This window comes from Anabrus simplex, chromosome 1 (genome assembly GCF_040414725.1).
Source record: "Anabrus simplex isolate iqAnaSimp1 chromosome 1, ASM4041472v1, whole genome shotgun sequence".
NCBI lineage: Eukaryota > Metazoa > Arthropoda > Insecta > Orthoptera > Tettigoniidae > Anabrus > Anabrus simplex.
This window is the reverse complement of record NC_090265.1, coordinates 837,804,308-837,828,739: the sequence shown is the minus strand read 5'-3', so window position 1 is coordinate 837,828,739 and position 24,432 is coordinate 837,804,308. Positions and strand designations below refer to the sequence as shown.

General features: G+C 42.4%; 1 protein-coding gene across 1 annotated transcript in view; it reads left to right on the top strand.

The window, feature by feature from the left end:
- The first annotated feature begins 8,487 nt into the window (after window positions 1-8,487).
- The window catches only part of LOC136873984 (UPAR/Ly6 domain-containing protein crok), a 38,633-nt gene continuing 22,688 nt past the window's right edge, over window positions 8,488-24,432 (top strand). The window contains exon 1 of the mRNA XM_068225250.1: window positions 8,488-8,687. Within this exon, the coding sequence (XP_068081351.1) occupies window positions 8,621-8,687 (67 nt within the window). The 5' untranslated portion in view covers window positions 8,488-8,620. The remainder of the gene's footprint in view (window positions 8,688-24,432) is intronic.

Sequence of the window (24,432 nt, the reverse complement as noted above, 5' to 3'; positions counted from 1 at the left end):
AGTAGACGAATAAGTTTGAGTGGCGTCTTTAAAAGTAGGAATGATCACAATATGAATATAAAGTTGGAATTCAAGAGGACAAATTGGGGCAAAAAATCATTTATAGGAAGGGGAGTTAGGGATTGGAATAAATTACCAAGGAAGATGTTCAACAAATTCCCAATTTCTTTGATATCATTTAAGAAAAGGCTAGGAAAACAACATATAGGGAATCTGTCACCTGGCTGACTGCCCTAATTGAAGATCAGGATGGATGGATGGATGGATGGATGGATGGATGGATGGATGGATGGATGGATGGATGGATGGATGGATGGATGGATGGATGGATGGATGGATGGATGGATGGATGGATGGATGGATGGATGGATGGATGTTCAATTTAACAATTTAAGAAATGCTTCAACACATTTATACACTACTGAGTGCTTGCATGCTCGCATTTGTGTGGGCAAGTGTTCAAAATCCAAGCGCCCAAAACGACGTGGTAGAAACTACTCTCTCGATCAAAAAAGTTCATAAACACTTGTTTAAATATATATGTAACTTCATAATGACAACCATCTCGAGGTTTCGAACAACTGACAACGGACAAACACTTCGCCGTTGTATAGACGGTGTTCAGTAATGTTACCTTCTCGAGATTTCGAACAACTGACAACGTACAGACAATTCGTGTTGTAAAGACGGTGTTCCGTAATATAAAGAGAGCAAAGTTCTTCTCTGCGTAATTTTTATTCCCTTCATGTTGTCGAAAGACGTCGGGCGGAAAGATGTATCACTTCCCAGCATTACCATGTGGTCCAAAGAACATATCGTGAAGACGTGCCGTCATGCGCCCGGGAAACATTGAGATTGACTCAGATATGTAACCCTTCCGGGTACATATACATAATATAAAATAATTTCGGATTATATTTCGTATCAAAGGATTTTCCAGTCTTGATGGGTGCAGCAGAGGTTGTAAATACCGTATACTATCAGACCATGAAGATAAAGGATATCGTTAGCCGTACGTAAACATGAAAGTAAAGGGAAGTAAATATTTTCGAAGCCTGTTTGTCGATAAATACTTGGAAATAGGAAATAATATATATTGACTGTAAGACGGTAATCTAACAAATATTAAGATAAGATACAAAAGGATTACATTCCGTAGTTGATATTTCCTCAATTTAGGGGCTTGGCTTTACTGTAGCCTACTCCCATTGACATGATGCGTGAGATGTGTCTTATAACCTTATGACTATGATATACAGTATGTATATGTTGGCAGTCTATAAATGAAATTAAATATCCAGGATTTTAATTCTTCTCCTTGGCTGAATGGTCAGCGATGAGGCCTCCGTTTGAGTGAGTCTTGGGTTCGATTCCTGGCCTAGTTGAGATTTTAATCCCTTTGGATTATTCCTATGATCTGGGACTGGATGTTTGTGTCTGTCCCAACACTCTCGTCTTCATACACAACCCTACCAACCACCACAGAAACACGTAATAGTGAAAATATCCCTCCTAGTACGATTGGCATCAGGACGGTCACCTGGCCGTAAAACAGGGCCAAATCTACAAATCGCATTTTCTTTATTCAGACATAATTGTATTTTTCCATACCTTCTTTTAATTTACTCACAATGATGTATGCCATACCGTTATAACAAAAACAATTTGGTTGGCATTCAAAATACCCCTTTCAGCTTTATTAAAATGTTAGTCTTTTATTAGCTGTTGGCAACCTTTATAATTAGGTTAGAGTTATTTCAAGGTACAGATAATCGAATGCTGTGAGTTCACAGTTGCGATCAACCGTAATCTATAAGAAGGAAGTCACCTCCCAGACGAAACTATGATTACACCGGTCTGTTTTCAGCCCAACTTCGATTTTCGTGAGTGAAATCTGGTTGGACCGAAGTTATACATAATCTAAAAATAACAGACATGAAAGTAGCGACACTGATTGCTGGTACAAACAGGTGGCAACAATGGCAGGACGGTTCTCGGAATGAGAAAATAAAATGAACTCGATGGATGATGCCGTACGCATAAACTGGTTTCGGTGGTGGAGTCGTGTGAGGCGAATAGAGGATGATGTGTTACCTCAGAGAGTACTGGACCTTAATTAAAGCCACGGCAGCTTCTTCCCATTCCTAGGCCTTTCCTACCCTATCGTCGCCATAAGAACTCTCTGTGTCGGTGCGACGTAAAACAAATAGCGATCCTTAGACTCAGTTTCTAATTATTTAAGTTTTTGCTAATTGCTTTACGTCACGCCGTCCCAGATAGGTATTATGGCGACGATGGGATAGGAAAGGGCTAGCAGTAGGAAAGAAGCGGCCGTGACCTCGATAAAGCTAGTTAAAAATAGAGGAGTGTGGCGGCGTTTAGAATATTCGCAAGGGCTTGTAGACTGAACGTTCAAAGGCATAACGTTCTATAATGATGTAGGTTATGTATGTTCTGTCTGTCTGTTAGGTCATCAGCTCAGAGGCTGGTTGGATCCTCAAATAGCACCACCAAAGGCTATGCAGTTATAAGGAAACAACAAAAACCAATGGCAGAGCCCAAATGAGGCGTACTAGACAAGATGAGGAGTGAGGTAGTTTGCCATTGCTTTCCACAATGGGCCAGAATGTGCTACTGCAGTACGACTGACTCTATCAGCAACACCTTTCATGACACTCAGACACTATTTGTGCTCCGAATGTCATTATTCAGCACCACCCATACCACAGCAACTTCCATATTGTCACAGCCATGAATAAGACTGGGACTTCAGTGGAAGCTACACTTTGCTCTGGCCTGTGCCAAGAGACGGATACAAAAGTACTGCGTCCATCGAGAAATGGCAAGAGACGGGCTATGTATGTTATCACTAGAGTCCGGATTATTAAGTGCTGATAGGTTAGAATGCAAACTTACTTAAGCCAGTAACAAGTATACCCTACACTATACAACGGTTATGCTATGAGATTTCCATAGATATTAGGGGTACAGCCTATAGAACTCTTTGAATTTATGCTACTTTTCCTACATTTTCGTACAACGGGTTGCATAACACTTCCTACAAACCAAATTACTTTGCATTCTAACCTATTACCACCTACAAATCCGAGGTATAGTTATCACAGTATAACCATTGTTTTAATTTTAAACGTTGAGTTTTATTCCCTTTGTTGACCACTTTTCCGTTTTGGGTTTCCTTTTTTTATTATACTATGGACAACTGCCCCAAGAGCAAGCAAGAGTAGCGAGAATGATCGTCGGTACAAACAGCTGCTATTCTTCGACAGCAGTAGGCTATGTGCCGACACCGAGTCTCACTCTCCCCCTACCTCATTACCATCATCACACACGCAAACGCGCAGGTAGCCCACGGGAGTCAAATAGAAAGATCTGCACCAGGCGAGCTAAATATGTCCTTGGACACTCCCTGTACTAACAACCGTACAGCCATACGTAAAATATAACAATAATAATAATAATAATAATAATAATAATAATAATGTCCACATCTGTGGTGTGGTGGTTAGTGTGATTAGCTGCCGCCCCCAGAGGCCCTGGTTCGATTCCTTGCTCTGCCACGAAATTTGAAAAGTGGAATGAGGGCTGGAAAAGGCTCCACTCATTCTCGGGAATTCAACTGAGTGGAGGGGGGATCGATACCCACCTCAGCCATCCTCGAAGTGGTTTTCCGTGGTTTCCCACTTTTCCTCCAGGCAAATGTCGGGATGGTACCTAACTTGAGGCCACGGCCGCTTAGTTCCCTCTTCCTTCTCCATCCCTTCCAATCTTCCCGTCCTCACCCCCACCCCCACAAAAAAGGCCACTGTTCAGCATAGCAGATGAGGCCGCCTGGGCGAGGTATTGGTCTTTCTCCCAGTTGTATCCCCCGACCCAGAGTCTCACACTCCAGGACACTGCCCTTGAGGCAGTAGAGGTGGAATCCCTCGCCGAGTCCAAGGGAAGAACCAACGCTTGAGGGTAAACGAATAATAATAATAATAATAATAATAATAATAATAATAATAATAATAATAATAATAATAATAATAATAATAATAATAATAATAATAATAATAATAATTGTTCCGGGGTATCTGTGGAACAGCAGAGGTGAAAGAAGGTGCCGGGATGAATAGGTCTAATTACAGAGTCAACGTTAATTTAAAATGTTAACAAAGGTTATATTTTCCAGAAATCAATAGAAATTTGATAGCTTTTCACTTTAGTGAAATTACAAAGACATAGCAATCTAAAAACAAAACTTAGAAGGATCCAAGAATTTTAACTCTCTTCGGCTACAAGCCCCTAGTTTTACAATTTCAAGCTCCTAGCTCAACATAACAAAACACCAATTTGTTCAAAGGGCAGAAATACCCTAATACAAAGAGCACTTGCTCCCAATTACAATATCAAGCCTCCCAGAGGCATTCTTACAGTACTCGAAAAGAGCTGACGTGCCCTCAGTATTCCCAACCTACTCAAGGCAAAACAATGTGAAAGTAAAATAATTACTGGCCTTACAAGGCACTATTTACAGATATCAATCCTATTACACAGAGGTATCTAGTACCCAACCAATGGGGCCTTAGTGAAAAAGAACAGGTTCAATAAACGGCCCGAATACAACAGGAATGGAATCGGGGATTGAGCTCCACAAAAAAATATAAAGACCAATAGGGCACTTGGCCAATGAAACAAGGGCTAATCCCAATCTACTGAGGTAGCGCGGATGGAAATCACTTTAATACATTGCAGAAATAAAATGCGGTGCCTCAAACCAAGATGAAGGGGACCTCGAGAGGGTCAATCACTCTCTAACCCCCGGATTACAGTTAAAGATTTTATGAAGTCTTTACATAAGCCGGCAGAAAATTTCATTTTAGAGAAGTTGGTTACATATTAAAACTTCGGTCCTATCCCTCGGGTTAAACTGCGGAGCTAGCAAAAGTTGAAGATGTTAAGTGGCCATACCTTGTCGGAGTACTGCTGCCTGATGAAAGAGGCCCCACCCGCCTCCTGCTTCACATACACACACACTTAGTTAGATGTTGATGAAGTGGCCAAGATACATGAAAATCCGCAGTTTAAAAAACCCTCGGGGAAGGTTCGAGACCTTTCATGAATAATCAAGACACACCCCCAGAATGTTATTGGCTACCTTAAAGTTACACACAAAATGGAAGAAGAAACCCGTGATTGGTTAGGAATTAATTACAATAATTCTGGATTGGCTAAATTCAAAACTGGCGGAAAGAAAAGATAAATATTGCCAACCCACAAATGAATGAACGAAATTTAGTAAAGAAAAAACTTATGAATACAAAATTTCTTCAAAAAGGTTCTTTCACTTCACACCAGGGTGCATGATCATAGTTTTTATAGTGACATCTATGACAGAATGTCCAAACTTCTTGATGAACGGAAAACAAAACAAGTTGAAATTCACACAGTATTGGAAACTTCACCATCACAAAATTAAGGTAGTGACATCTTCTGAGGAAAAGTTTAAGTAAGTCTAGTTTTAAGTTCAGTGTTTCTCCTGTAGGGGAGGTTTTATTGGCGCAAGATTTAAATGAGCATCGCAGAGGTGTACCTCCCGGTACAATAATAATAATAATAATAATAATAATAATAATAATAATAATAATAATAATTGTTCCGGGGTTATCCGTAGAGCAGAAAGAGGTGGAAGAAGGTGCTGGTGTTGAATAGGTCTAACTACGATATAAAAAAATTGAATTAAAACTTTAAAAGGCTATATCTTTTCATAAAACAAACTTGACAATCTTTTCACTAGGTGAAAATAACCAGAAATCTCAGGTACAATGCCAGACAAGGGTGGAACACCCCAGAATAGGGAATTTAACAATTTGGGCTTCGACCCCCAGAGTTACAAATTCTGAGATACCGGATCCAGTTTACAAGATTTTGCACAATCTCAATGTTTAGACAAGAATCAAAATATTCCAATTTAAGAGCAATTGCTACAACAATTTTACCGCCTTCCAGCGGCGCACCTCAATATGCAGTTGAATACAGGAAAGAACTTACATGCTCTCCAACTTATTACAGCCTACTCAAGGCAACATTACATAAAAAATCGTACAATCTCTGGCCTCTTTGGGCGCGATTTAAATTTGACAAGGTTAGTTTACAGGGTATCTAGTACCCAAGCTACCGGGCCTTCGTGGAAAAAGAAGAAGAGGTTAAATTAATGGCCCGAACACAAAATGAATGGAGGCGTATACTTGCACTCATAAACGAAGAATAAAATCCTAACGGGGCTCTCGGCCCAGTGATACAGCGGCTATTCCCAAGCTACTGAGGTGACTCGAATGAAAGTTACTTTAAGGCATTACAGAAAAGAAGAAAAACAGTTACAAAGTTGTAGTCACCTCGAACCAAGTTGAAGGGGAACTCGAGAGGGTAACGCACTCTCTCTCTCTTCGATATACAGTTAAAGACTTCATGAACTTTTTACATTGGCCGAACGAAGCTTTACATTTTAGGAAAGATTGGTCGCGTAGTTAGAAATTCGGAACTTCCCCTCGGATAAGTATGCGGAGACAGCAAGAAAGATAGAATTTAGGTGGCCATTACCTGGCTGTTGTCCTGCCTGCCGAAGAATGAGGCGCCCCGCCTCCTGTCTTAACACACACACTCGGAAAGACGGCGATCAATGAGACAAAGAAACTTGAAAGGCCGCAACTTATATACCCTCAGGGAAGGTTCGAGAGGATTCTGGACTCATCCGGACACACCCTCTCATTTTATTGGCAGAACCCAAAAGTTACACTCAAAACCAAACAAGAAGCCTGTGATAGGCTGAAAATTAATTACGGAAAATTTTTCATTGGCCAGATTCAAAACTGGCGGAATGAGAAAGAAGTGTTGCAAACCTAGAATTACATAAAAAATCAAATGAAAGTTGGGGAAACCTATAAACACAAAATTTCTTTCAATAACAAATTGTTCTTCCTGGCACCAGAGAGCGTGGCCTGGTTTTGTAATGACATCTATGGAGAAAAGTTCAAACTTCCTGAAGTAAACAAACACAAAGCAAATAAATTCAGTCAGTTTAGGCAACTTCACAATAACACAATTACCCAATACTTCCATAGTGACATAATCTGATTAATGTCCCAAATTTCTGTAGTAGTAATTTCACGTTTTGGTCGATAGAGGAGCTCATTAAGGCGTTGAGGTGTACCTCCCGGTACAATAATAATAATAATAATAATAATAATAATAATAATAATAATAATAATAATAATAATAATAATAATAATAATAATAATAATAGTAATGAAATGAAAATGAAAATACACAGCCTGTTTCCCGTCATCTGACCGGATCAAGAATGGACTGAATGAAGCCCTATCTAGCGGAGAGGATAGGAATCGTGCCGGCTGCCAAAGCCTGTCGCACTCCTCTGGGGCAATGATTAATGATAATGACTGACAGATGAAATGAAATGATATTGGAGAGGGTTGCTGGAGTAAAGGATGACAGGGAAAACCGGAGTACCCGGAGAAAAACCTGTCCCGCCTCCGCTTTGTCCAGCACTAATCCCACTTGGGGTGACCAGGATTCGAACCACGGAACCCAGCGGTGAGAGGCCGGCGCGCTGCCGCCTGAGCCACGGAGGCTAATAATAATAATAATAATAATAATAATAATAATAATAATAATAATAATAATAATAATAATAATAATTTATATTGACCCCAATTTGGCAGGTTCGATCCTGGCTCAGTCCGGTGATATTTGAAGGTGCTCAAATATGTCAGCCTCGTGTCGGTAGATTTACTGGCACGTAAAAGAACTCCGCGGGACGAAATTCCGGCACCTCGGCGTCTCCGAAAACCGTAAAAGTAGTTAGTGGGACGTAAAGCAAATAGCATTAATAATTTATATTATTTATATATAAAACAAACCATGGCACTAAAACCCTGACGGGCCTTGGCCTATCAAGCGACCGCTCCTCAGCCCGAAGGCTTGCAGATTACAAGGTGACGCATAGTCAGTCCGACAAATCCTCGCGGCCGTTATTCTTGGTTTTCTAGACAGGAGTCGCCATCTTGCTCTCAGATAGCTCCTCAATTGTCATCATGTAGGCTGAGTGGACCTCGAACCAACCCCCAGGTCCAGGTAAAAATCTCAAACCTGGCCGGGAATCTAACCCGGGGTCTCCGGATGAGCGACAGGCACACTACCCCTAAGATCACGGGGCCGGAAACTTATATTTCAGTGTCACTTAATGTAAAATACATCAACCCTTCAACTAATGAAAGGCACCCTTTTGCACTTCCTCGAAGCGCACGCTGTGTTTCAGTGCCCTATCGGGCCCCCATCTTCACACTTCAGTGCCTCGAAGTGTTTTCATTCAAAGTTCACCGCGCCGCTGCTCACCACAAGGTAGCGACCAAGTCACGTGACGAGCTGTTTATTTTAGGCGGCGTGTTCCCGACGCCTGGCTCTAATAACCAACACACGCAGACCTGCATGAGGCAGTCGCTTACCAACGCATGTTCACTTCACTGTGACGTAATCTTATCTTGGTGGAACCTTCAGTTACCATAACGCAGTTGGACTACAGAGGGCTCACATCTACTCTAAAATGTTGTCAACATGGCAGCTGGGTGGTTCCTGTCTGCTGCTGATCCTTCTCGTTAATATCCACAATGGTAAGTACAGATTAGTTAGTACTGTGAGTCATCAGTCCATAGCCTGGTTTGAAGAAGCTCTCCATGCCACCATGTCCTGTGCTAACCTACGTAATTACTCCATCCTACATCCGCTCTAATCTGCTTGTCATACCTTGGTCTACCCCTACCCTTCTTGCCGTCTACACATTTTTAATGATAGTGGCGTCGATCTCTGTAGATCTTTTGCCACTACTTTCACAATATGATATGAACCTGCGTGTAAGTGAAATTGCGGAAGTGTAGAGTGTTGAATGTGAGGAAAGGAACGTTAAGGACGTCACACAAACACCCAGTCCCCATAACAGGGATATTAATCATTTACAATATTAAAAAGCCGTGATCCGGCTAGGAGTCGAATCCGGGGCCGCCGGGTGACAGGCGGACGCGTTTCCCCCCTACACCGCGGGGCCGGACTACCGTCAACACTTACCTCAAAATCCAACTGGTTGTCTTAAAATGTGTCCTATCATTCTAACTCTTTTCGTCAAATGTATCCAAATCGATCTCCTTTCACTAATTCGATTCAGTGTCTCTTCATTCGTAATTCGATCTGTCCATCTCACCTTCAACATTCTTCCGTAATACCACATTTCAAGAGCTTCTATTCTCTTCCTTTCTGAGGTATTCTCCATGTTTCACTTCCACACAATGCCACGCTCCTGACGAAAGTCTTCAGAAACACCTTTACAATTCCTCTATCAATGGTCGAAGTGAACAAATTTCTTCTTCTTTATCTGCTTACCCTCCAGGGTTGGTTTTTCCCTCGGACTCAGCGAGGGATCCCACCTCACTCAAGGGCAGTGTCCTGGAGCGCGAGACATTGGGTACAACTGGGGAGAATTACCAGTACTTCGCCCAGGCGGCCTCACCTGCTATGCTGAACAGGGGCCTTCCTGAGGGATGGGAAGATTGGAAGGGATAGACAAGGAAGAGGGAAGGAAGCGGCCGTGGCCTTAAGTTAGGTACCATCCCGGCATTCGCCTGGAGGAGAAGTGGGAAACCACGGAAAACCACTTCCAGGATGGCTGAGGTGAGAATCGAACTCACCTCTACTCAGTTGACTTCCCGAGGCTGAGTGAACCCCGTTCCAGCCCTCGTACCACTTTTCAAATTTCGTGGCAGAGCCGGAAATCGAACCCGGTCCTCCGGGGGTGGCAGCTAATCACACTAAACACCACACCACAGAGGCGGACGAACAAATTTCTTTTGTTTAAAAAAGACCTTCCTTGCTTGTGCTAGACTGCATTTTATGTCCTCCTTCCTACTGCTATCATTAATTATTTTACTACCTAAGTATCAATATTCATCTACTCCTTTAAGACTTCATTTCTTAATTTAACATTTCCTATCACCTGCCTTCATTCGACTCAACTCCATTCCTTTTGCTTTGGACTTATTTATTTTCATCTTGTACTCCCTCCCCAGGACTCTGCACACGTACCATTCAGTTAATGTCTCTAGGTCTTCTGTAGACTCAGATAAAAGAACAATATTATCGGCAAATCTCAAGGTTTTGATTTCCTCTCCTTGGATTGTGATTCCCTTTCCTTATTCCTCTTTGATTTCTGTTTCCGCCTGTTCTGTATAAACATTGAGAAGAAGGTGGGACAAACTGCAGCCTTGCCTCACAACTTTCTGGATTGCTGCTTCGTTTTCAAAACCCTCGATTCTTCATCACTGCACACCAATTTTTGTACAGATTGTAGATAATTCGCTGTATGATGTCAATCCCCTTCAGAATCTGAAATAGCTTACAAATAGAAAAGTGTACGGAGCAGTAAGATAACTCTTTTCATAGGACTCCAACCAAATTGTACCGTACTCCAAGTCTGATAATACCCGCCGGGCTGAGTCGATCAGACGGTTGAGGTGCTGGACTTCTTACCCCAACATGGCAGGTTCGATTCTGACTCAGTCTGATGGTATTTGAAGCTGCTCATATACGTCAGCCTCGTGTCGGTAGATTTACTGGCACGTAAAAGAATTCCCACGGGACTAAATCCCGGCACCTCGACGTCTCCAAAAACCGAAAAAGTAGTTAGTGGAACGTAAAGACAATATTATTATTATTATTATTATTATTATTATTATTATTATTATTATTATTATTATTATTATTATTATTATTATTATTCCGTTGTTTCACATACCCTGGTGCGATCGTGGGTACGAACTGTTTCGCACATGAGAACTGGGCCTTGTTTTACGACCGCATGATCTTCCCGACGCCAATCATCCCTGGAAGGTTGCATTTCACTATTGTTTGTTTCTTTGATTGTTCGTAGTAGATGTGTTAAGACAAACACAGACAACAGTCACCTAGCCAAAGGAATTAACAAGACGCGGTTAAATCCTTGACCAAGCCGTGAAATGAACCCGGAACCCACTCAACAGAAGTAGGTGACGTTGACCACTCAGCCAAAGGGAATCGAACTTCAAGGTATTATTTATTTATTTATTTATTTATTTATTTATTTATTTATTTATTTATTTATTTATTTATTTATTTGTCTCCATGAAAGTACACAGTCAGCAGTATCGTCTTATACCAATACTTAGCATACATACTGTATTTAAGGAAACGTAAATTCAACTTAAAAGCAAAGGAAACAAAGATAAAGAATAAAATAATCTAAACTCGCACAGGATATTTCATTACCGTGAACACTCATGAATTAAAACAAAGACACAACTAAAACAGCAATAATAATAATAATAATAATAATAATAATAATAATAATAATAATAATAATAATAATAATAATAAAATGAATGAACAATGTAATGGATTGGCGAAATCAACACCGATTTGAAACAGGCATGAATTACACTAGCAGATTTCCGATACAGGGTAATCTTCAGATCCGAAATTCACAAATGGCAAGTTGTTCAAGAGAAAAGACAAAATAAGAAGACTGGAACAACCTGCTCTGAAGACAGAAAGGAAGCCCACAGTAAAATAATGAAATATGGGTACAAAGGAAGGCGAATGCACGCCTCTAAATACTTTGCGGAGTCCTAATGGGCTTATATAATAATAATAATAATAATAATAATAATAATAATAATAATACAATTCCTCAATGGAACACAGATCGTGGAAAAACACAAACAATAAATTTTCGTTTAAAATTTGGAAGCACAGGCAATTAATTGTTCATATAACTCACAGTGTATGATCCTGTAAATAAATATATTTCTGCAAGAAATTCGTTACAACAATAAAGGAATTGTATAATTGGTGAATTTAAATTATGAGAGGTTCTGGATCTTCAAAAAGGTCTAATTTGTGGAACATGAAAGGAGATAAAGTATGAAATAAATTGTATTGGTAAAAATTATTATTATTATGAAATTAAGCAGAAGATAGTAGTTTGTAGTTTGACGTGACCGTTAAAATCGTGATCATAGCCAAGGGACCTCCAGTTTAATGTGGAATCCGTACCACAGTAAAGTGACTTCGTGTCAAAAATACCGCATTCTTTGTCCAGGATTCCCTATGCCCATTCATAGGGCGCGTTGGAACTTGTTCATTGGCTTGATGACTTTCGACTTCTTATTCTTCCAAAATCTCTTCATGAACTCACTGTGTTGCCTCTTCCGTTCTTCTGGCCACTTCGTACCAGATCTGCTGCTAGTTTTGACCACAAATGTGTGTTTATTTACTGAGGGCCTGAAACTTCGCAATTTTTCATGATGCCTTCCCTGATGTTCAATTCATTCAGGACCCCTCTTCTTTCTTCCAGACAGTTTATTCTCCTGTTTTGGAAATTTATTACATTGAATAAATGTTTTGTGAATCGATTATTATCCATCCTAAAATTGCGTCCAAAAAATGCTAAACATTTCCTCCTTACAGTAGTTATGAAACTATCTATGTGACTATAGATGTTTGCAGCTCGCCTTTTGATCCAAATTCCATTTTCTTGTATGGGGTCGAAGATTTTCCTAACAATTTTACTTTCTTGTTTTTCATTATCTGAAATTTTAGGATGACTACCTAAAGTTAAGGTTCCTGATGTATATAGAGCTTTCAGTACAATAACTGTTTTGTAACGTTTCAATATAGCATTATTATTATTATTATTATTATTATTATTATTATTATTATTATTATTTATTATTATTATTATTATTATCAGGGGGCTCGTCGGGTGTAGCTGCTGGCTTTTTATCCTCACCGCCGAAATCACTGGTTGGTATTTTTACCTGAACAATACATGACATCAGGAAAATAGCCAAAACCCTAAATGATCTCGGTTGGCTTAAGTGATCTCTAAAACCTGAAGATGAGCTACCAGTTTCACACAGCTGTATAAATAAATACCATTCGCGGTGTAATTTCCTCCTCTCAATAGTTCAAGCTTATCTTATCTCCATTCCCCGCGCTTCCTGCAAGATATTGTGAAATGAACGCTTGGTTTAGTTGATAACTCTCCGTTTTTATGGCCAGAAGTTTACTATTGCCTCCACTTTGTTCTTCTACCCTTCCATGTACTCATATTTACACTGCAGGGGCAATTTCTTATGCCAAGATTAGGGTGACCAACTGTTGAAGGAAGGAATGAGGGAAAAGACATTCAAAAAAAGGGGGACATTACACGATTTGGGGGGCAGCCACATTTCAAATGTAACTTTGACGAGTTGTCTAAATCGATTTCTGTTCATTATACCAACTTCCGTAAACCCCATCTCAGTCAAGTCCAATCTCACTTCTCGAAAACATTTCAACTTTGTCTTCCTCTGCTGAAGAACTCAAAGATTCTCCGTTAATCTGCTACTGTCCATCCTCAACAAGTGTCCACAGAATTGTACCCTTTTCTTCCTCACCAATTCAACTACTCATTCTGTTCTTTCGTAGGCCTAAAATTCTTTGTTAGATTTGAGTCTCCTCTCCTTATTTTTTTCACATTTGGGCCTAGAATTTTTTAGCATTCTTATTTCTCTCTTTCGGATGTCTTCAGTTCCACCTTTCCCAGTCATATCCAATGTTTCTGCTACATACAGACACTCACGTTTAATAATAGGGTCTGGACGCCTCAGTTTAGACCAATTTTTTAATGCTATTTGGTCGGGGCGTCAATCTATAGAGATCTTTTGCGTGCAATTTGAATTGCGGAAGTGTAGAGTGTTGAATATGAAGAAAGGAACAATAAGGACGACACAAACACCCAGCCCCCAGGGCAGGATATTAATCATTCCCGGCCGGAAATCGAACCCGGGGCCGCCGGGTGACAGGCGGACGCGTTGCCCCCTACACCGCTGGGCCGGGCAGTTTAGACCCATACGTTATACTGTACGTTATACTGTATGTGTTCCTCGTCACTTGAAATGACATTTCCATTTTTCTCGTCCGCTCTTTAATGGCGTTCTTTCCCGACCCAAAATAATAATAATAATAATAATAATAATAATAATAATAATAATAATAATAATAATAAGTAAATACAGCCCGTCATGTCTGAGACTGAGACTCTAGACTCCCGAAACACCAAATCAGCAGTTTACCGGGCGAGTTGGCCGTGCGCGTAGAGGCGCGCGGCTGTGAGCTTGCATCCGGGAGATAGTAGGTTCGAATCCCACTATCGGCAGCCCTGAAAATGGTTTTCCGTGGTTTCCCATTTTCACACCAGGCAAATGCTGGGGCTGTACCTTAATTAAGGCCACGGCCGCTTCCTTCCAACTCCTAGGCCTTTCCTATCCCATCGTCGCCATAAGACCTATCTGTGTCGGTGCGACGTAAAGCCCCTAGCAAAAAAAAAAAATCTCAGTTTGTTAAGGCTGGCGCTGTGGCGCGTGGTATCACAACGACCTTGTTGCAAGCAAGCAAGCAAGCAACCACTATGCTTCATATAAGCCAACCGAAGCCTAAACAAGGTTCACACCCCTTGTAGTTGTCCCGTATGAAAGGCTTGACGTATTAACTGCAAATTCTTTTACACGTGAACTAGAGTCAGAAACAGGTCTACGTACAGAGGGTAGAATCGGACACAATTCCACAGATAAGACCGCATAGTCACTGGCATGATATTAACTTTTCTACAGGCCTGTGTATTAAAACCCTGTACTAACCCTAAAAGCCTGTAGCAGCTGTTTTCTTTTCAAAATAATCGTTACAGATATAAAGCAGATTTTATCTACCGCTCAACTACATGTCGCAGAAAGAAACAAATGCAAGGGCATGTGCTCTTGTTACCTTAGGTCAGGATATAGTATGCAAAGTCAGCGCTATGACCAACAGACGACGAACACAGGACGTGCTGAGAGCTAGTGTAGTAGCGTAACCTTGTAACACTTTCTGCTTGTAAGTAACCTGCACAGACCTCTTACTCTCCTGACATTGACACTTAGTAATTCTTCTCCAAAAATTCAGGCGGGCCGGCTCTCTCTCCATTAAGACTCCCTATCGAAAGTCAGTAGAAGACAGTAAGACAGTACAACGAACCAAGTCAGCGAGTCAGAAAATTTCGAATCTGCCACCTAGCTAAATCGTCGTTTCCCTGTCAGACAAATATAGATTAATGAAAGAATCAGCTAGAGGTCACAAGTTGTAGGATCCTGACGAACTTCGGCTCAGAAAGCTGACCTCTAACCTACTTTAGCCCCAGGGATCGCACCCTCGAACTTGAGCTCCGAAAGCTAACCTCTAACCTACTTTAGCCCCAGGGGTCGAACCCTCGAACTTGAGCTCAGAAAGCTGATCAGTAACCTACTTCAGCCCGGGATCGAGCCCTCGAACTTGAGCTCAAAAGATGATCACTAACCTATTTCAGTCGAGGAACAAACCCTAGAACTTGAGCTGAGAAAGCTGACCACTAACCTATTTCAGCCGGGGGATCGAACTGTTGACCTTGATCTCAGAAAGTTGACCACTAACCTAATTCAGATAGGGATCGAACCCTAGAACTTAAGCTCAAAAAGTTGACCACTAACCTACTTCAGCTAGGGATCAAACTCTTGAACTTGATCTCAGAAAGTTGACCACTAACCTACTTCAGCTAGGGATCGAACTGTTGAACTTGATCTCAGAAAGTTGACCACTAACCTACTTCAGCTAGAGATCGAACCATCGAACTTGATCTCAGAAAGTTGACCACTAACCTACTTCAGCTAGGGATCGAACCCTTGAACTTAAGCTCAAAAAGTTGAACACTAACCTATTTCAGCTAGGGATCGAACCCTTGAAATTAAGCTAAAAAAGTTGACCACTAACCTACTTCAGCTAGGGATCGAACCATCGAACTTTATCTCAGAAAGTTGACCACTAACCTACTTCAGATAGGGATCGAACCCTTGAACTTAAGCTCAAAACGTTGACCACTAACCTACTTCAGCTAGGGATCGAACTTACGCTCAAAAAGTTGACCACTAACCTACTTCAGCTAGGGATCGAACCCTTGAACTTAAGCTCAAAAAGTTGACCACTAACCTACTTCAGCTAGGGATCGAACCCTTGAACTTGAGCTCAAAAAGTTGACCACTAACCTACTTCAGCTAGGGATCGAACCATCGAACTTGATCTCAGAAAGTTGACCACTAACCTACTTCAGATAGGGATCGAACCCTTGAACTTAAGCTCAAAAAGTTGACGACTAACCTATTTCATCTAGGGATCGAACCCTTAAACTGAAAAAGTTGACCACTAACCTACTTCAGCTAGGGATCGAACCATTGAACTTGATCTGACAAAGTTGACCACTAACCTACTTCAGATAGGGATCGAACCATCGAACTTGATCTCACAAAGTTGACCACTAACCTACTTCAGCTAGGGATCGAACCATCGAACTTAAGCTCAAAAATTTGACCACTAACCTACTTCAGCTAGGGATCGAACCCTTGAACTTAAGCTCAAAAAGTTGACCACTAACCTACTTCAGATAGGGATCGAACCCTTGAACTTGAGCTCAGAAAGCTGACTACTAACCTATTTCAGCCGGGGATCGAACCATCGAACTTGATCTCAGAAAGTTGACCACTAACCTACTTCAGCTAGGGTCGAACTCTTGAACTTAAGCTCAAAAAGTTGACCACTAACCTACTTCAGCTAGGAATCGAACCCTTGAACTTAAGCTCAGAAAGTTGATCACTAACCTACTTCAGCTAGGGATCGAACCCTCGAACTTAAGCTCAGAAAGTTGACCACTAGCCTACTTCAGCCGGGGATCGAACCCTCGAACTTGAGCTGTCTTCATACGGAGCTGTCATGAACGAATTCTGGGTAGACAAGCGTCAGATACGTCAGCAAGTAAAGGAAAATGCTGATTTTGGAATATCTTGCGGTACTCTTAGACCAGAACATCACACCTGCGGAGACGAGGTGGATGGATGTAGCTCAGAACTGGAAGCCTTTGGGCAGGAGTGCGCATCAGCATTAGGTTGTCAGTCTATCTATGTAGATCTCCTGACAAACACATGTACAATGGATGAGAGCATTAACATACATGAGAGAAATAAACAAGAAATGCCGTGTGGCTCCACACCAAGGTGTCCACGGTTCGAATAGCAGCCAATGCACGTTGGAATTTTTAAATGAAAATCACGTCTTTGTGTTTGGGATTCCACGTAACCTACTTCAGCCGGGAGTCGAACCCTCGAACTTGAGCTGTCTTCATACGGAGCTGTCTTGAACGATCACGATATCTACAACCATGTAAAACTACACGCTATCTTAAGGACAGGAATGCCTAGAAGCTGTCGTGGTGTGGGTCCTCACTTGTACCAAAAACAATTCTAAGATATTTGTTTTGTTTGTTGGCTGTTTTTTTTACGATGCTGAAACTCAAATAGTTTTTCAGCGACGATAGGACAGGAAAGGGCTTGGACAGGGAATGAAGCAGCTGTAGCCTTAATTACAGTATGTAAACGCGAAACCACGGAAAACAAACATCATGGCTACCATTGATGGGGTTCGAACCCAACATCTCCCGAACGCAAGGCCACACCTACCACGCAACCAACACTCTTTTTTGCTAGTTGTTTTACGTCGCACCGACACAGATAGGTCTTATGGCGACGATAGGACAGGAAAAGCCTAGGAATGGGAAGGAAGCGGCCGTGGCCTTAATTAATGTACAGCCCCAGCATTTGCCTGGTGTGAAAGTGGGAAACCACGGAAAACCATCTTCAGGGCTGCCGACAGTGCGACTCTAACCCACTATCTCCCGGATGCGAGCTCACAGCTGCGCGCTCCTAACCGCACGCCCAACTCGCCCGGTAGTTAGTTAATCAATTCTTGGTAATTATTGGGGAGGCATGATTATCTTCGTAGATAAAAAAAATCCTTCAAAATACACTGACTGACAGAGCAAATACAACACCAAGAAGGAGTGGTCAGAACTTTATGACAATTGCAGGGTAGACTGACGTCACTGAGGTATGCTCATGATGTGAAATGCGTCGCTGTGCTGCGCACGTAGCGAACGATAAATGGGACACGGCGTTGGCGAATGGCCCACTTCGTACCGTGATTTCTCAGCCGACAGTCATTGTAGAACGTGTTGTCGTGTGCCACAGGACACGTGTATAGCTAAGAATGCCAGGCCGCCGTCAACGGAGGCATTTCCAGCAGACAGACGACTTTACGAGGGGTATGGTGATCGGGCTGAGAAGGGCAGGTTGGTCGCTTCGTCAAATCGCAGCCGATACCCATAGGGATGTGTCCACGGTGCAGCGCCTGTGGCGAAGATGGTTGGCGCAGGGACATGTGGCACGTGCGAGGGGTCCAGGCGCAGCCCGAGTGACGTCAGCACGCGAGGATCGGCGCATCCGCCGCCAAGCGGTGGCAGCCCCGCACGCCACGTCAACCGCCATTCTTCAGCATGTGCAAGACACCCTGGCTGTTCCAATATCGACCAGAACAATTTCCCGTCGATTGGTTGAAGGAGGCCTGCACTCCCGGCGTCCGCTCAGAAGACTACCATTGACTCCACAGCATAGACGTGCACGCCTGGCATGGTGCCGGGCTAGAGCGACTTGGATGCGGAACGTCGTGTTCTCCGATGGGTCACGCTTCTGTTCTGTCAGTGATAGTCACCGCAGACGAGTGTGGCGTCGGCGTGGAGAAAGGTCAAATCCGGCAGTAACTGTGGAGCGCCCTACCGCTAGACAACGCGGCATCATGGTTTGGGGCGCTATTGCGTATGATTCCACGTCACCTCTAGTGCGTATTCAAGGCACGTTAAATGCCCACCGCTACGTGCAGCATGTGCTGCGGCCGGTGGCACTCCCGTACCTTCAGGGGCTGCCCAATGCTCTGTTTCAGCAGGATAATGCCCGCCCACACACTGCTCGCATCTCCCAACAGGCTCTACGAGGTGTACAGATGCTTCCGTGGCCAGCGTACTCTCCGGATCTCTCACCAATCGAACACGTGTGGGATCTCATTGGACGCCGTTTGCAAACTCTGCCCCAGCCTCGTACGGACGACCAACTGTGGCAAATGGTTGACTGAGAATGGAGAACCATCCCTCAGGACACCATCCGCACTCTTATTGACTCTGTACCTCGACGTGTTTCTGCGTGCATCGCCGCTCGCGGTGGTCCTACATCCTACTGAGTCGATGCCGTGCGCATTGTGTAACCTGCATATCGGTTTGAAATAAACATCAATTATTCTTCCGTGCCGACTCTGTTTTTTCCCCAACTTTCATCCCTTTCGAACCACTCCTCCTTGGTGTTGCATTGTCACTGTCAGTCAGTGTAAATATTTATTTTATTGTTTTGTTATTTCATTTCCTTATTTTTAAAGTTAAATATTTTGTAGGGATTGAAATACAACGTAAATAAATATATGTTTATATCATTTGTCTTGGCATTTTTTAAACTTCACTGCACTCACATATGATTCTAAAAGGACTGAGCGATGCAGCGTACTTTCTGGGATGCAAAGGCAGTGACGATTTCATTGATATCCATGGATGACACATTCCACGTTGAGGAGACTGTGTTCACAGAGTCTGTCTTGGGTCATAACATTTCGTAGGTAGTTCTCTATAAGTTTCGGCTTCGAAAATAATCATTTTGCGGAAGAAACAGCAATAGGGATAATTAGGTCTAAAATTTCATATTTTGGTACCAATTTTCACTGTTTCTTTAATAATAACTTGGCGCTGATATTTGTGCCACCTGGCGAGTTGGCCGTGTTGTTAGGAACGCGCGGCTGTGGGCTCGCATCCGGGAGATAGTGGGTTCGAACCCGACTGTCAGCAGCCCTGAAGATGGTTTTCCGTGGTTTCCCATTTTCACACCAGGCAAATGCTTGGGATGTACCTTAATTAGGGCCACGGCCGTTTCCTTCCCAGTACTAGGGCTTTCCTTTTCCGTTGTCGCCATAAGACCTATCTGTGTCGGTGCGACGTAAGGCAACTAGCAAAAATAAAATGATATTTGTGCCGCTCGTGTTACGAGAGACAGTGCTCTTAGACACAACAAAATAACAATAATTTGCAGCCAGATGCAATTACTCTACATATTCACTGTAAAAACAAACCTTTTCGGCACATATTACAAACACATCATGATGTCACCTTTCCCGTGCAAAGTAGCATTCTGCCAAATTTATTTATTAATGTACTGTACTTACTTTCTTTTGCATTGCAGGCTTTGCAGGCCCTTACGTTACGCCACTGTAAGTTATGATATACTGTGATATATGCGACATTTATCTCTTAGAAATGGATTAACCTATACATTAGTCAGTTTTATGAGGGCGGCAGATTACTTGAGATGGAAATAAAAAATGTTATGACGTAATTGCCTTCTTTCCGTACTGTAATTACCTTCCACACTGTCTTATTAGAAATCGTCTCTGATTGGTTAAACTTCACAGTAATGTAAACATGGATAGTCAGAGATATTAAGCAGCTACTGAAGCGTAAAGTACACCTTTGAGTGGAGAAAGGAAGTCAAGTTCGTCATGGAATGGAATAAAAAGTCTCTTTCAGATGTTCCTCAATGGAGGTTCATCGTTCCTTTCTGACGTTCAGTGGTCAACTTTAGCTCTTTTCCAACCTCGACGGAATTAGGCTTGCAAAGGCCTAGGGAGTCGCTCAATGCAACGTACTTTGTGGGGTTTTTTTAATGTTAAATTTTTCATCAGTCTGTCTAAACTTTCTTTCTTTCTTTCTTTCTTTCTTTCTTTCTTTCTTTCTTAATCCGTTTACTCTCCAGGATTGGTTTTTCCCTCGGACTCAGCGAGGAATCCCAACTCTACCTCCTCAAGGGCAGTGTCCTGGAGCGAGAGACTTTGGGTCGGGGGATACAACTGGGAAATAGGACCAGTATCTCGCCCAGGTGGCCTCACCTGCTATGCTGAACAGGGACCTTGTCGGAGGATGGCAAGATTGGAAGGGATGGGCAAGGAAGAGGGAAGGAAGTGGTCTAAACTAATTTGTAAATACATTTACAAACTACTTGAGAAATAAACTACTTAATTAACAATCGAATGGCATCTTTCGTTCTTGAAAGAACATCATCAGCATCTATTAAATCACACACCGGGCGAGTTGGCCGTGCGGTTAGAGGCGCGCGGCTGTGAGCTTGCATCCGGGAGACAGTGGGTTCGATTCCCACTGTCGGCAGCCCTGAAGATGGTTTTCCGTGGTTTCCCATTTTCACACCGGGCAAATGCTGGGGCTGTACCTTAATTAAGGCCACGGCCGCTTCCTTCCAACTCCTAGGCCTTTCCTATCCCATCGTCGCCATAAGACCTATCTGTGTCGGTGCGACGTAAAGCCACTAAAAAGAAATTAAATCACACTCTAAATTATTTACGAAAAAATGTATGAACATTTATATTTAAATTCTGTTTAAATCCTGAAGCTGGCCCGTGGTGTATGGGTATTGTGCCTGCCTCTTACCTGGAGGCCCTGGGTTCGATTCCCAGCCAAGTTAGGGATTTTTACCCGGATCTGAGGTCTGGTTCGAGGTCTACTCAACCTACTTGATTACAGTTGTGGAGCTATCTGACGGTGAGATACCGGTCCCGGTCTAGAAAACCAAGAGACCACACTACACTTTGTAATCTGTAGGCCTTCGGACTGAGCAGGGGGGTGCTTGGTAGGCCATGGCCCTTCGGGATTGTTGTGCCATAGGGTTTGATTTGGTTTAAAATCCTTAAAACTCGAAATTTGGAACTTATCTTAATGAGGGTCCGCCTCTGTGGTGTAATGGTTAGCGTGATTAGCTGCCACCCCCGGAGGCCCGGGTTCGATTCCGGCTCTGCCACGAAATTGGAAAAGTGGTACGAGGGCTGGAACGGGGTCCACTCAGCCTCGGGAGGTGAACTGAGTAGAGGTGGGTTCGATTCCCACCTCAGCCATCCTGGAAGTGGTTTTCCGTGGTTTCCCACTTCTCCTCCAGGTGAATGCCGGGATGGTACCTAACTTAAGGCCACGGCCGCTTCCTTCCCTCTTCCTTGCCTATCCCTTCCAATCTTCCCATCCCTCCACAAGGCCCCTGTTCAGCATAGCAGGTGAGGCCGCCTGGGCGAGGTACTGGTCATACTCCCCAGTTGTATCCCTCGACCAAGAGTCTGAAGCTCCAGGACACTGCCCTTGATGCGGTAGAGGTGGGATCCCTCGCTAAGTCCGAGGGAAAAACCGAACCTGGAGGGTAAACAGATGATGATGATCTTAATGAGGTCTTATCTGTATTTTGCCAATACCCTCTTGTTCTTCAAAGTCTCAGCTCCTCTGATAGTGTTTAGAGAGGATAGTTACCTGTTGTACTTCCTGAAAACCGTTAATCACCAGCAATAATTATTTGTCCATCTATTTGCTTTAATTGACTGTGAACACATGAGTTAATGATCTACATCACGAACAACATCACGTCATGATCATCATTATGATATTAAGAGGGTGTGAGTTACATTGTCACCAACGTACAAGGCTTAATTTGAGTTCCACGTATAACTGGAGGTCCTGTGGCTATTACAACTAAATGAATCTTCCTCAAGTGGCATCTCCTCTAAGAAGGTCGGCTACCATCATAGAGATTTTTGCTTTAGATGATGCAGCGCGAAACAACTCAACAGTGTATCAATCCAAGAAATATGTATTCTTCCTGACCTTCTTTTGCCTTGTATCTTCCCTTAAATGACCAGCTGCAGTAGATTGTATTTCTCTCCTCGCATCACATGACCGAGATACTGCAGCTTTCTGATTTTGACAGTGTTTAATATTTCCTTTCTCTTTTCCATTCGCCTCACTGCCTCATCTTTTGTGACCTTATCTGTCCAACACAACCGCAGTATTCTTTTGTACGTCCATAGCTCAAATGCCTCTAATCTGTCCATTTATCTTTTCTTTATGGTCCAGGTCTCAATTCCATAGAACAAGGTGGAGAAGACGTAACATTTCAGAAGTCTAAAATTTAGATATAAACTAAGGTCCCTGCTTCAGAACACTCGCCTGATTTTACTGAATGCATTTCTGGCTTGGCCGATCCTGGACTTTCCTCGGTACTGCCAATGCTGTAGTTCACATTTGATCCTAAATATTTGTGGGGCGAAGCTCAAGAACTTAAAAGACACCTCCACAAACATTGTGAGGAGAAGCTATTCAAGAATGAATGTGCAGGGGTACGCTTTCACAAAGAAGGAATCTCAACCCTCCCTGGGGGGAAAATGTACAAGTGTCAAGAATGTAATAATATGTTTGCGCGAATTGTTGATCTCGAAAGACACAATTGCATCCACTCGGAGGTGAGACTAAACAAGTGTATAACATGTAGTAATACGTCCTCAAGAATCAAACTAGGAAATAACCTATATAATAATGCTGCTCGGGACATGCTCACCTAATGAGTTAAACTGAACATTGTCCACGCATTGCAAGAGTCCACAGTTCTTAGGGGATTTACAAGGCTATTTATTTATTTATTTATTTATTTATTTATTTATTTATTTATTTATTTATTTATTTATTTATTTATTTATTTACTTGTACTTTGCCACTTGCTGTACTGTCTCTCCGTTGATCATCAAGCTCTCTTGGTGTTGTATTCGGAATACTATCATAAAACGTGTCTTACGTATATTAAGTGTTAATCTCCATTATTCACTTGCCTCCACGACTCGGTTGGTCGGTCGCTGTCTTTCTGCTAACAACAAAGTGTCATCTGCAAATCTTAAGTTGTTGATTGTTTTCCATTACCTTTAATTCCTGCTGTTTCTTCCACTAAAGCTGCATTTCCTCTGAGTAATGGTTAAACAACATACGAGACAGGCCACAACCCTGTTTAACGCCACGTTTTATTACCACCTCTTCAGATAACTCCCTACCTTCATTTATGATCGCAGTCTGATTGCAATAAATATTGCTGATGATTTGAATGTCCTTCACATACAAGTTGCATGCTCGTATACTTACTTTGTTATTCTGCAGAGCAGTGTTGAGTGGGAGGATTAGGTAATCTCAGGTTCAAAGCCAACAATAATATACTCTGTATGACGTCAAGAAATGTTGACATTAGTAGATAAGGTGATACAAGGGAAATGGGTTTTCCAGCTGTTTACTGCCTTTAAGTAATCAGGTCGTGCGCGCCAATTTATTTATATCGCGTCTCATAGAATAGCCTCAGATGTCGTCAGAGCAAAGGGGCACCTTTATGCGTATATTTAACGTTAAGAATATATAACTTCAGCTTCTTTGACGAATAGCAAAAGGATTGGTTGACACATAGGAAAGTTAGGACTGAATGACATCCTGTGGGTGTAAAA